Raw genomic sequence first — 14,090 nt, 5'->3', positions numbered from 1 at the left:
TAGGAGAGGTTACCCTATACTTGCATCTTCAGCAACAATGATTTAGTAAACTTTTTCAAAAGTTGATAAAAAAATGTTTTTGGCCAGTTGACTGCTGTAAAATGGTTTAAATATGGTAGTTATTAAATGGTGTATTTATTGTAAAAAACTTTACTGTGTGAAAAATGAGATAATAACATTTTTAATAATAACCAAATGAGATAATAACATTTTTTTCTTTACAAAAAGTTTTAACGTTATTATGTGATCATTAATCAACTGAATGTCATAGATTAAAATTCATTGAAGAGGCATTATTGTTTACTATTCCATTTAGTAGAAATGATACTTTTGTTTTGAAGTTTCTACTCAAGTTATGCGCAAGCCTCTTGAGTGAAATTATTTAGCAGTAACTGCAAACTAGCTACAAGCCTGGACTTATATCTTCTGGTGTAAGTTTAGGTTGGTCAGAACAGACTTTAACTTAATATGAATAATTTATAAGGAAATGTCTAAAAACACAAATACTATTCAAGCTTTCGTAGCATGCAGCCAACGAGGTATTTGTTTTGTTTGTATTTTACCTTAAAGTGTTACGCTGTGCATGATATTATTTTATTCTAAACTGTGTTTTTTTATCATGAATACTGTTTGTTTAGTTTTAACGGTGGATTTGCATTAAAGCCTTCATATAAACCAGTAACAAGAAAACCACTTGTGTCTGCCTGCTTCGATGGAATTCAATGGTAGTATGAAAATTCTTTTCTGCTATAATTACAATCACTGTGTTTATACACTCACACAAACACTGCATAGCTTTAACAAAACAAGTGACCATATACGAATTATACTTATATTACAACATAATATACTAGAAAAGAGTGTAAACCACAGGGGTCAGCTCTTTGAGATGTCTCTTTTGGGTTAACGAGGGTGTTGATTCACACTGTAGAGCAGATTCTTTTTTCACTTTATTGGCATTTAACATGCAGTTCCTGCCGCCGTCCCTCAATTTATATGATTTTTTTTAATTTCCTTTACCTTTACCAGTTTCATAATGGACACTTAAATCTAATTGTTTTTGCATCCCAGAAACTTATTTGTACTTGTTCTTGCTCAGAGAAATGAATTAAGAATGGATTAAGAGTAATTTTAAAAGCCATATTTCAAATCTTGACGCTAGACTCTTTATACAGTATGGTTATACAGTTATATAATGTTGGATAACATGTGGCATTTTGTTGTTGGGTGGACTTTAGTTCATCTAGTTCAATGTTTAAAGCATTCGCCCAAGAAGCACACCAAGTATTTACCGAGTTTATAGTTCTAACCTTTATGTGAAGCAGCAGGACAAGGAAGTCCTTATGAGCAATGACATCTATGACCTTGCATAACCCACTTTCATGATACAATACACAGTCTGACAGTAACAAAGTAAACACTGTCTATACTACCTACAGTGCAATGAATTTACGCTATACACTGATTAGGCATAACATTATGACCACCTTCCTAATATTGTGTTGGTCCCCCTTTTGCAGCCCCATACGCAACAAACTGCGATGTACTGTGTATTTTGACACCTTCCTATTAGAACCAGCATTAACTTCTTCAGCAATTTGAGCTACAGTGGCTCGTCTGTTGGATCAGACCACACAGGCCAACCTTTGCTCCACACGTTCATTAATGAGCCTTGGCCGCCCATGAACCTGTCACCGGTTTACCACTGTTCCTTCCTTGGACCACTTTTGATAGATATTGACCACTGCAGACTGGGAACACCCCACAAGAGCTGCAGTTTTGGAGATGCTCTGACCCAGTCATCTAGCCATCACAATTTGGCCCTTGTCAGACTCAAATCCTTACGCTTGCCCATTTTTCCTGCTTCTAACACATCAACTGAGGATAAAATGTTCACTTGCTGCCTAATATATCCCACCCACTAACAGGTGCCGTGATGAAGAGATAATCAGTGTTATTTACTTTACCTGTCAGTGGTCATATTGTTATGTCTTGTCGGTGTATGTAAAATAATCACAGCAAAGTGCATGACCTCTGTGCAAGTGGTCTGTTACGATTTCAAACGGTGCTAATGCTACCAACTCTACTATATATACTATACTACTTAGATACGTCTAACCATAATACAAATGGAGTAAGGAATTGATTACTCACTTATTGTTGCATGAACGCACATATAGGCCTACTCTTTATTAAACATGGCTATAAAATAATTACAGCCCTATTTGCACAAAGAATTAACCAGAGTTTACCCAACTGTTGTTACTCCTAACGTCAGCATTTTTGTATACTATAAATAAGAAAAAATAAAAGTTATAGAATTGAACTTTGTTTCCTCATTAATGGACAGCGCCCCTATGCAGACTCAGTAACCGAATATGCATAGAAGAAATGTTTAGAAATTACGCAAAAAAAAGAATTGCAAAGATTTATTTGAAGGGACTTACCTGATTAAATACTTCAGCCGCTTTCCCCACATGTGAACGTGTAACAGTCTGATTTTCACAGGTGTTTAGATTAATAATGCTCTCAATGGGAGGTCCAGCGTGCTTTAGATAACTCTTTCTAGAGTCAGTTGTTTCATAAGTGTCGTAATTGTGAACATGCTGCAAAGTTCCTGTTCCACCAACGTCTGCGTAAAGAGGTGGATAATACGGGATGACTGGAAGGTTGGCGCCGGCTTTGTAAAACATTCGCTCGCGTTTCCACCTGTAGCATTTGACTGAGAGTATAGCTATGACTGAAACAATAAATAAAAATGAAACTACGGCCAAGGCCAAGACCAGATAAAAAGTCAGGTTGTCGTTGTATTCCTTGTCCTGCGTAAAGTCAGTAAACTCCGAGAGCACATCGGGGAAACTGTCTGCAAGCACCACGTTAACATTGACTGTAGCTGAACGAGAGGGGTCTCCGTTGTCCTCCACTACAACAGTCACTTTCTGTTTTACAGCATCTTTATCAGTGACTTGTCGTACAGTTCTTATTTCTCCATTGTGTAATCCCGCTTCAAACAGAGCCCTGTCTGTCGCCTTTTGGAGCTTATATGAGAGCCAGGCGTTCTGTCCAGAGTCCACATCTACAGCCACTACTTTGGTAACAAGATATCCCACATCTGCAGAACGAGGTACCATTTCAGCCACCACCGAGCCACCAGTTTGTACTGGATACAGAATCTGAGGCGCATTGTCATTCTGGTCCTGAATAATTACTTTAACACTCACGTTGCTACTGAGAGGCGGGTTGCCTCCATCCTGCGCTTTTACGCAAATATTGAATTCTTTTGTTTGCTCGTAATCAAAAGATCGAACAGCAAGAATCTCTCCGCTTTCTGCATTAACTGAAATATAAGATGAAGCAGCCACACCGTTGACTAATTGTTCCTCTAGAAAATATGAAATGCGCGCATTGTTACCAGTGTCTATATCAGTTGCAGTTATTGAAAATATAGACACTCCAGGTGAATTGTTTTCCATCACGTAAGCGATATATGAGTGACGCTGGAAAACAGGCGCATTGTCGTTGACATCAGATATTTTAAGCGTCAGAGTTTTATTAGTAGATAAAGATGGCGAGCCTTCATCACCAGCTGTGATTGTAATATTGTATTCAGAATACATTTCTCTGTCTAAAATACGGTCGTTGACTAAGCTATAAAAATTAGCCGATGACGATTTGATGTGAAATGGCAGATGAGAATTAATATTACATTTTATCTGTCCGTTTTTCCCGGAGTCGATGTCTTTAATATTTAGTATTGCTATAACAGATTCTGGGGCAGAATCCTCTGGTATTGGGTTAACAAATGAAATTACAGTGATAACAGGAAAATTGTCATTTACATCTGTAATTTCAATCAACACTTTACTGGTATCAGTTAATCCGCCACTATCTTTCGCCTCGACATTCATTTCGTAGTGCTTTGATTTTTCAAAATCCAATAAACCGTTTACTTTTATTTCCCCAGTTTCGGAATCTATATCAAACAAGTTCATGGTTTCTATTTCGTTACTTTGTGAAAACGAATAGGTAACCTCGCCATTAGATCCTTTGTCCTCGTCGGTAGCACTTACTACCACTACTAAATGACTTTTCGGAACATTTTCTGGCAGATGTACACTGTATATAGGCTGAGTGAAAACAGGAGAGTTGTCATTTGTGTCAATCACAGCAACGTTTATTATAACAGTCCCGGTTTTTGGTGGCGTACCACCATCGGTCGCTGTTAAAATTAATTTATGCTCTTCTTGTTGCTCTCTATCCAAAGGCGTTTTTAATACCATCTCAACATATTTAGTGCCGTCGCTACGAGAAAATTCTTTTAAAGTAAAATATTCTGTTGGATTTAAAGTGTATTTCTGTGGAGTATTCAGTCCAACATCCGGATCATGCGCACTGTCTAAAGCAAAACGTGAACCTGGGGAACTCGATTCCCTTATTTCAAAACCAATTTCTTTTCTGTGAAAAGCAGGGGCATGGTCATTTATATCCAATATTTCCACGTCAATTCGATGCAGCTCCATTGGGTTTTCCAGGATAATCTGAAAATGTAACGAGCAAGGAGACACTTGAGCACACAACTCCTCCCTATCAATCCTCTCTGTTACAATCAGAGTGCCTTTATCCACATTTAGACTGATGTACTCACGACTGTCCTCCGTGAAGATCCGCGCACGGCCAGATTTTAGTCTCTTAATATCCAAACCGAGATCCTGAACAATATTTCCAACCTGTGATCCTTTCATCATCTCCTCTGGAATAGAATAACGGACTTGCCCGTGCGCAACAGCCACAAACAAAGCAAATTTAATCAGGTTTATTGTCAGCAGTGTCGAAATACGGACGGCTAAGTATCTCCCTCGGGCATCAAAGTGACGCGGAAAACCCATTTTGTTTATTGTAATAAAACTACACACAAATACGAGCAAAATGTCAAATTAACCCAAAAAACTGAAAGTAAAAAACGCTGAAATGCAGTTCACTAGTTATGGTTTTATAATCTACTGGTGGTACCGAATGAAGGGAAAATTCGTGCAAAATGTAGTCAGCCTACAAGGGAGGATCCACATAAGAACGCTGACATCTACACAGCCTGACCAACAGCGGCACTTAGAGCACGAAACCAAAAATTACACTTGATATTAAAAGCCGGGAATGGATGACAGGGTGAAAACGTAGATGGTAAGATATCAAAAAAACCTCTAATTATTAATCTGGGGAAAAACACTACAATTTATTTTTGGAACACTTATTCAGGCGTATATTATTTACCAATCAGGGGTACATCTTACAAGTCAATAAGTCAAACCCAAAGTAATAATTGTCTTAATTTTAAATTAAACACAGCAATTTATAGGAATACAGAAGGGCTCTGTGTGGTAGATAAATAGCTAGCTAGCTGGATATATAGATGTAAGACAGTTGATTACGTGCTATACAGTGTATCACAAAAGTGAGTACACCCCTCACAGCAGGGCTGTTAAATTTGGTGTTTTGGGTACAATTCTCTCATACTGGCCACTGGATATTCAACATGGCACCTCATGGCAAAGAACTCTCTGAGGATGTGAGAAATAGAATTGTTGCTCTCCACAAAGATGGCCTGGGCTATAAGAAGATTGCTAACACCCTGAAACTGAGCTACAGCATGGTGGCCAAGGTCATACAGCGGTTTTTCAGGACAGGTTCCACTCGGAAAAGGCTTTGCCAGGGTCGACCAAAGAAGTTGAGTCCACGTGTTCGGCGTCATATCCAGAGGTTGGCTTTAAAAAATAGACACATGAGTGCTGCCAGCATTGCTGCAGAGGTTGAAGACGTGGGAGGTCATCCTGTCAGTGCTCAGACCATACGCCGCACACTGCATCAACTCGGTCTGCATGGTCGTCATCCCAGAAGGAAGCTGACGCACAAGAAAGCCCGCAAACAGTTTGCTGAAAACAAGCAGTCCAAGAACATGGATTACTGGAATGCCCTGTGGTCTGACGAGACCAAGATAAACTTGTTTGGCTCAGATGGTGTCCAGCATGTGTGGCAGCGCCCTGCTGAGAAGTACCAAGACAACTGTATCTTGCCTACAGTCAAGCATGGTGGTGGTAGCATCATGGTCTTGGGCTGCATGAGTGTTGCTGGCACTGGGGAGCTGCAGTTCATTGAGGGAAACATGAATTCCAACATGTACTGTGACATTCTGAAACAGAGCATGATCCCCTCCCTTCGAAAACTGGGCCTCATGGCAGTTTTCCAACAGGATAACGACCCCAAACACAACCTCCAAGATGACAACTGCCTTGCTGAGGAAGCTGAAGGTAAAGGTGATGGACTAAACCCAATTGAGCACCTGTGGCGCATCCTCAAGTGGAAGGTTGAGGAGTTCAAGGTGTCTAACATCCACCAGCTCCGTGATGTCATCATGGAGGAGTGGAAGAGGATTCCAGTAGCAACCTGTGCAGCTCTGGTGAATTCCATGCCCAGGAGGGTTAAGGCAGTGCTGGATAATAATGGTGGTCACACAAAATATTGACACTTTGGGCACAATTTGGACATGTTCACTGTGGGGTGTACTCACTTATGTTGCCAGCTATTTAGACATTAATGGCTGTGTGTTGAGTTATTTTCAGAAGACAGTAAATCTACACTGCTATACAAGCTGTACACTGACCACTCTAAGTTATATCCAAGTTTTATTTCTATAGTGTTGTCCCATGAAAAGATATAATGAAATATTTGCAGAAATGTGAGGGGTGTACTCACTTTTGTGATACACTGTATACTTTCTGAGCAAAACACGAAATGAGTGACTGTACAAAATCATTGACAAAAAAAAATCTATCAAAAAAAATAACGCCATGCAACATAAAAATGAAAAATGCTAACATTGTGCAAGGTTACAGTGATCGACAGATGCGGCAGACAATGCTCAGATTGCTCAGTGTGTGCGGCAAAAATCGTACTGTAATTACAGTAACATAAAAATGGTGTACTAAAGAGAGGAAGGTAATATACAAACTTTTTGTAGTGCTCACCTGATCTGCTTCATTTGCTTTTTCACTTTGTGCGTGCGTCAGTGTCTGATTTCCGCAGATGTGCAGACTATTCATGTTCTCAGTGGAACGTGTAATGCGTTTCAAATCACTGTTTTTAGAGTCAGTTGTTCTGTGGGTCTCATAATTATACATATGCTGCAAAGTTCCTGTTCCACCAACGTCTGCGTAAAGCGGTGGATAGTATGGAATAACTGGAAGATTGGTGCCTGATTTGTAAAACATTCGCTCACGTTTCCACCTGTAGCATTTGACTGAGAGTATAGCTATGATTGAAACAATAAATAAAAATGAAACTGTAGCCAGTGCAAGGACCAGATAAAAAGTCATGTTGTCGTTGTATTCCTTGTCCTGCGTAAAGTCAGTGAACTCAGAGAGCACTTCAGTGAAACTGTCTGCCAGCACCACGTTTACATTGACTGTAGCTGAACGAGAGGGGTCTCCGTTGTCCTCCACTACAACAGTCAGTTTCTGTTTCACAGCATCTTTATCAGTGACTTGTCGTACAGTTCTTATTTCGCCATTGTGTAATCCCACTTCAAACAGAGCCCTGTCCGTCGTTTTCTGCAGTTTATATGAGAGCCAGGCATTCTGTCCAGAGTCCACATCTACAGCCACTACTTTAGTAACAAGATAACCCACATTTGCTGATCGAGGTACCATTTCAGCCACAACAGAGCCTCCAGTTTGTACTGGATACAGAATCTGAGGCGCATTGTCATTCTGGTCCTGAATAATTACTTTCACACTCACATTGCTACTGAGAGGCGGGTTGCCTCCATCCTGCGCTTTTACGCAAATGTTAAACTCTTTGGTTTGTTCATAATCAAAAGACCGAACAGCAAGAATCTCTCCACTTTCTGCATTAACAGAAATATAAGGTGAAGAAGCAACACCGTTGACAGAGCGGTCTTCTAGAAAATATGAAATACGTGCATTGTTACCAGCGTCTTTATCAGTTGCAGTTATTGAAAATATAGACACTCCAGGTGAATTGTTTTCCATCACGTAAGCGGTGTATGAGTGACGCTGGAAAACAGGCGCGTTGTCGTTGACATCAGATATTTTAAGGGTCAGAGTTTTATTAGTAGATAAAGATGGCGAGCCTTCATCACTAGCTGTGATTGTAATATTGTATTCTGAAGACATTTCTCTGTCTAAAATACCGTTGCTGACTAAACTGTAGAAATTAGAGGAGGACGATTTGATGTGAAATGGCATATTTGAATTTACTGTACATTTTATCTGTCTGTTTCTTCCAGAGTCGATGTCTTTAATATTTAGCATAGCTATAAGAGACTCCGGGGCAGAATCTTCTGGTATTGGGTTGGAAAACGAAATTAAATTGATAACAGGAGCATTGTCATTAACGTCTGTAATTTCTATAAACACTTTACTGGCATCAGCTAGTCCACCATTATCAATTGCCTTAATATTTAATTCGTATTGCTTAGATTTTTCAAAATCTATATCACCTATCATCTTTATTTCTCCAGTCTTTGAATCAATAATAAACAAGTCGGTTGCTTCTTTTCCGGTACTTTTTGAAAACGAGTATTTAACCTCTGCATTGGATCCTTTGTCCTTGTCTGTAGCAGTTACTGCCACTACTAAATGGTTTTTTGGTACATTTTCCGGTAAAGATACTCGGTATTTTGGCTGAGAGAACACGGGATAATTGTCGTTTGAATCAATAACAGTAACAGTTATCTTAACTGTTCCGGATTTTGGAGGAGTACCACCATCAGTGGCAGTCAAAATTAAAGTATGCTCTTCTTTTTGCTCTCTATCTAAAGGTGTTTGCAGTAACATCTCAACATATTTTGTGCCATCACTTTGAGAAAATTCTTTTAAAACAAAACTTTCAGTCGGAGTAATTGTGTATTTCTGGAGTGTATTTAATCCAACATCGGGGTCATGCGCACTGTCAACGGAAAACAATGCACCTGGGTCTGCAGACTCAGAAATTTCAATACTGATTTCTTTCCTGTCAAAAGCAGGAGCATGATCATTTATATCGGTTATTTCTACATCAATCTGATGCAGCTCTACTGGGTTTTCCAGAATAATCTGGAAATGTATAGAGCAAGGAGACACTTGAGCACACAGCTCCTCTCTGTCTATCCTCTCTTTCACAACCAGAGTTCCTTTATCCACATTCAGACTGATGTACTCACGAGTGTCCTCCGTAAAGATCCGCGCACGACCAGATTTTAGTCTTTTAACATCCATACCGAGATTCTGAACAATGTTGCCCACCAGTGATCCTTTGTTCATTTCCTCTGGAATAGAATAACGGACCTGTCCATGCGCAACAGCGATGACAAAAACAAATCCAACTGTCTGCCATGTCAAGTCACGTATGGCGGAGCCACTTTTTCGGACATCACTGAAAGAAAAACCACCCATATTTTAACTGCTATAAATTATATATAAGAAAACGTGTAATTGCATTAAAACACACATGAAATCAATTCCGAAAATGCTGTCAGACAGATCTGTTGTGCTACTGGAGGACAAACTGAAGCAGCTCGCATTCAGGGGAATTTATCCGTAAAAGCTTCTACATCTCTTCAGCCTGACCAACAGCGTCACTCAGAGTACTAAATAATTATTACACCTGATACTATAAACGAGGTTCCTAAAACGTAAGCAATATGTAAATAAAAACAGGCATCATTTAATCTGGACATCGTTTTGGGGAGTACTTAATTTAAAACAGTAGACAAGATTTAACATTTTTTAGCTAATTGACTTTGTTTTTCTATAGCTTGTGTGAGCTATTCCGTTTTCATGAGTGCAAAAAGTAAAAAAAATGACTTGGGCACCTGTTTAACAACTTTTTGCAATTGCTAATAGGAACTAAGAACAGTGATTGTTGTAGGTATGAAATTTAAACCTTTTTCATTATAGCTTGCAGTAACACTTTAGCTGCTCAACAGTCCTGAAATATGAAATGAAACTGCTACACTGTTAACATACATGTCCTATGGAAAATACGCGCATTGTTACCAGAGTCTATATCAGTCACAGCAAATATAGACACTCATGGTATATTATTTTTCATCACCTAAGCGGTGTATGAGTAACGGTAGAAATTTTTAAGCCTTCATAAGCGATATTCTGCTAGCTAGCTAGATAGATAGACTCCCAGTTTACATGTGCAGATTGACAGGCAGACATAAGTGCATGTTTCCTTTCATTTGAAAGGAAATTTTCAAAACGTTAACGTTTTATGTACACTTTGTCTTGGTTACATTCTAACTACGTGCGTTTGTATATTAAGCACTGTGTAATAGCACAGTTCAGTAGTACTAAACTCTCTGAGTAAGTAACGAAATGAGTGATCGTGAAGTGTTCCATGGAGAAAAAAATCTATCTAAAAATAACGCCATACAACATGAACATACAATCAAAGAATTCTAACCATGCGCAAGGTTACCGTGACAGGTGCAGCAGACATTGTTCAGATTGCCAAGTGTGCGCAGCAAAAATCTTACTGTACAAGTGTAGAAAATATATCTGCAATATTGTCTGTCTAAAAAGTAAATTCATTAATTTGTTAAATTGTTGTTATGTTCTCTTATTAATATGCCACTGCCTAGACGGTTTAACTGAGGTTGGCGACAAAACATGAACACAATCTTAAAGCTATGAAACATATATTGAAACATATATTCAGCTTTAATTATAATTAATTTCGTTAGAAACAGCTAATACAAGATCTTATAACAACAACAACAACAATAATAAATAGTATGTATTAATACTAGTAAAATTATAAATTGTGTTCTAGTCCAAAATTCTATTACATATTAGACACTCACAAAAAACTCTGCCAATGACACCCCTAGTAACTGGTGCACTAAGTGATGTAATTGCAGTAGCATAAAAATAGTATGCTAATGACAGTAAGATGATATACAGATATTTTGTAGTGCTCACCTGATCAAGGACTTCACTTGATTTTTCTCTTTGTGCATGCGTCAAGGTCTGATATCCACCGATGTCCAGACTATTCATGTTCTCAGTGGGACGTGTAGTGTGTTTCAAATCCCTGTTCTTGGAGTCAGTGGTTCTATAAGTCTCATAATTATACATATGCTGCAAAGTTTCTGTTCCACCAACGTCTGCGTAAAGCGGTGGATAGTATGGAATTACTGGAAGATTGGAACCGGTTTTGTAAAACATTTGCTCACGTTTCCACTTGTAGCATTTAACTGAAAGTATAGCTATGATTGAAACAATAAATAAAAATGAAACTGTAGCCAGTGCCAGAACCAGATAGAAAGTCATGTTGTCGTTGTATTCCTTGTCCTGCGTAAAGTCAGTGAACTCAGAGAGCACTTTAGGAAAACTGTCTGCCAGCACCACGTTAACATTGACTGTAGCTGAACGAGAGGGGTCTCCGTTGTCCTCCACTACAACAGTCAGTTTCTGTTTCACAGCATCTTTATCAGTGACTTGTCGTACATTTCTTATTTCTCCATTGTGTAATCCCACTTCAAACAGAGCCCTGTCGGTCGTTTTCTGCAGTTTATATGAGAGCCAGGCGTTCTGTCCAGAGTCCACATCTACAGCCACTATTTTACTAACAAGAAATCCCACATTTGCTGATCGAGGTACCATTTCAGCCACAACAGAGCCTCCAGTTTGTACTGGATACAGAATCTGAGGCGCATTGTCATTCTGGTCCTGAATAATTACTTTCACACTCACATTGCTACTGAGAGGCGGGTTGCCTCCATCCTGCGCTTTTACGCAAATGTTAAACTCTTTGGTTTGCTCGTAATCAAAAGACCGAACAGCAAGAATCTCTCCACTTTCTGCATTAACAGAAATATAAGGTAAAGAAGCAACACCGTTGACAGAGCGGTCTTCTAGGAAATATGAAATACGTGCATTGTTACCAGCGTCTTTATCTGTTGCAGTTATTGAAAATATAGACACTCCAGGTGAATTGTTTTCCATCACGTAAGCGGTGTATGAGTGACGCTGGAAAACAGGCGCATTGTCGTTGACATCAGATATTTTAAGCGTCAGAGTTTTATTAGTAGATGAAGATGGCGAGCCTTCATCACTAGCTGTGATTGTAATATTGTATTCAGAAGACATTTCTCTGTCTAAAATACCGTTGGTGACTAAACTGTAGAAATTAGAGGAGGACGATTTAATGTGAAACGGCATATTTGGATTTACTGAACATTTTATCTGTCCGTTTCTTCCAGAGTCGATGTCTTTAATATTTAGCATAGCTATAACAGACTCCGGTGCAGAATCCTCTGGTATTGGGTTGGAAAACGAAATTACATTTATAACAGGGGAATTGTCATTAACGTCTGTAATTTCTATAAACACTTTACTGGTATCAAACAGTCCGCCATTATCAATTCCCTTAATATCTAATTCGTATTGCTTAGATTTTTCAAAATCTATATCACCTATGACTGTTATTTTTCCAGTGTTTGAATCAATATTAAACAAGTCGGTGGCTTCTTTCCCGGTGCTTTTTGAAAACGAGTATTTAACCTCCGCATTAGATCCTTTGTCCTTGTCTGTAGCAGTTACTGCCACTACTAAATGGTTTTTTGGCACATTTTCTGGTAAAGATACTCGGTATGTTGGCTGAGTGAACACGGGAAAATTGTCGTTTGCATCAAAAACAGTAACAGTTATCTTAACTGTTCCGGATTTTGGAGGCGTACCACCATCAATTGCAGTCAAAATTAAGTTATGCTCTTCCTTTTGCTCTCTGTCTAATGGCGTTTTTAGTAACATCTCAACATATTTTGTGCCATCAGTTCGAGAAAATTCTTTTGAAACAAAATGTTCAGTCGGACTAATTGTGTATCTCTGAAGTGTATTTAATCCAACATCGGGGTCATGCGCACTATCTAAGGAAAACAATAAACCTGGATCTACAGACTCTAAAATTTTAATATTGATTTCTTTCTTGTCAAAAGCAGGGGCATGATCATTGATATCGGTTATTTCTACACCAATCTGATGCATCTCCATAGGGTTTTCTAGAATAATCTGAAAATGTATCGAGCATGGAGACATTTGAGCACACAGCTCCTCTCTATCTATCCTCTCTTTTACAACCAGAGTTCCTTTATCCACATTCAGACTGATGTACTCACGAGTGTCCTCCGTAAAGATCCGCGCACGGCCAGATTTCAATCTCTTAACATCCAAACCGAGATCCTGAACAATATTGCCCACCAGTGATCCTTTGTTCATTTCCTCGGGAATAGAATAACGGACCTGCCCATGCACAACAGCGATGAGAAAAACAAGTCCAACTGTCTGCCATGTCAAGTCGCGGATGGTGGAGCCACTTTTGCGGAAATAATTAAAACAAAAACAACCCATATTTTAATTATTTTTAACTATCTATAGGAAAACGTGTAACTTCACCGATACACAAATAAAATCAATACCTTAGGTTCTGTCAATCTGTTGTTCGATTAGAGTACCAAATGAAGCAGCTCGCATTCAGCATAAAGGGGAGGTTATACGTTAAATCTCCACAGCCTGACCAACAGCGTCGCTCAGAGTACTAAATAAATATTACATCTGATACTGTAAACGGTTCCAAAAAGTACGGAAAATGTAAATAAAAAGAGGCATGATTTGGACATTGTTTTCTTTGTTGTGTAATCCCACTGCAAACAGTTGCATGTCTGTCGCATTCTGTCCAGAGTGCAGATCTACAGCCCCTAATTTAGTAACTATATAGCTCGAATCTGCAGAGCGGTGTACCAATTCAGCCACAACAACAGTGTGATTGACGCTGGAAGAAAGTTGCGTTGTTTTTGACATCACATGTTTAAAGCGTTTATAAGCGAAAATTGCTTGCTACATAGCCATTTAAGTTTGATAAATTGATAAGTAGATATATATATATATATATATATATATATATATATATATATATATAGAGATAGATAGATAGATAGACAGACAGACAGGCAGACAGACAGACAGACGGACAGACAGACAGACAGACAGACAGACAGACAGACAGACAGACAGATAGATAGATAGATA

At 38.8% G+C, this 14,090-nt stretch overlaps 4 protein-coding genes across 4 annotated transcripts in view; all 4 read right to left on the bottom strand.

The window, feature by feature from the left end:
* The window catches only part of LOC134309155 (protocadherin gamma-A4-like), a 113,104-nt gene that overhangs the window by 55,234 nt on the left and 43,780 nt on the right, over window positions 1–14,090 (bottom strand). The window lies entirely within an intron of this gene.
* LOC134318245 (protocadherin gamma-A11-like) lies at window positions 2,430–5,035 on the bottom strand. The gene has a single exon (XM_062999075.1). The coding sequence runs from the start codon at window positions 4,884–4,886 to the stop codon at window positions 2,430–2,432; it is 2,457 nt and encodes an 818-aa protein (XP_062855145.1). The 5' UTR covers window positions 4,887–5,035.
* LOC134318237 (protocadherin beta-6-like) lies at window positions 5,081–9,446 on the bottom strand. Its single transcript, XM_062999064.1, has 2 exons — window positions 7,020–9,446; window positions 5,081–5,089 (listed from the first exon to the last, which is right to left on the bottom strand). Exons 1-2 carry the CDS (start codon window positions 9,444–9,446, stop codon window positions 5,081–5,083), a joined length of 2,436 nt encoding a protein of 811 aa, XP_062855134.1.
* LOC134318228 (protocadherin beta-15-like) lies at window positions 10,683–13,412 on the bottom strand. The gene is made up of 2 exons (XM_062999055.1): window positions 10,983–13,412; window positions 10,683–10,688 (listed from the first exon to the last, which is right to left on the bottom strand). Exons 1-2 carry the CDS (start codon window positions 13,410–13,412, stop codon window positions 10,683–10,685), a joined length of 2,436 nt encoding a protein of 811 aa, XP_062855125.1.

This window comes from Trichomycterus rosablanca, chromosome 1, assembly GCF_030014385.1.
Source record: "Trichomycterus rosablanca isolate fTriRos1 chromosome 1, fTriRos1.hap1, whole genome shotgun sequence".
NCBI lineage: Eukaryota > Metazoa > Chordata > Actinopteri > Siluriformes > Trichomycteridae > Trichomycterus > Trichomycterus rosablanca.
The sequence above is the reverse complement of the archived record's forward strand: the minus strand, read 5'-3'. Positions and strand labels throughout refer to the sequence as shown.

Excerpts from the sequence above, each read along its gene's own strand:
- LOC134318245 (XM_062999075.1), bottom strand. The coding sequence starts at position 4,886 with ATGGGTTTTCCGCGTCACTTTGATGCCCGAGGGAGATACTTAGCCGTC.
- LOC134318237 (XM_062999064.1), bottom strand. The coding sequence starts at position 9,446 with ATGGGTGGTTTTTCTTTCAGTGATGTCCGAAAAAGTGGCTCCGCCATA.
- LOC134318228 (XM_062999055.1), bottom strand. The coding sequence starts at position 13,412 with ATGGGTTGTTTTTGTTTTAATTATTTCCGCAAAAGTGGCTCCACCATC.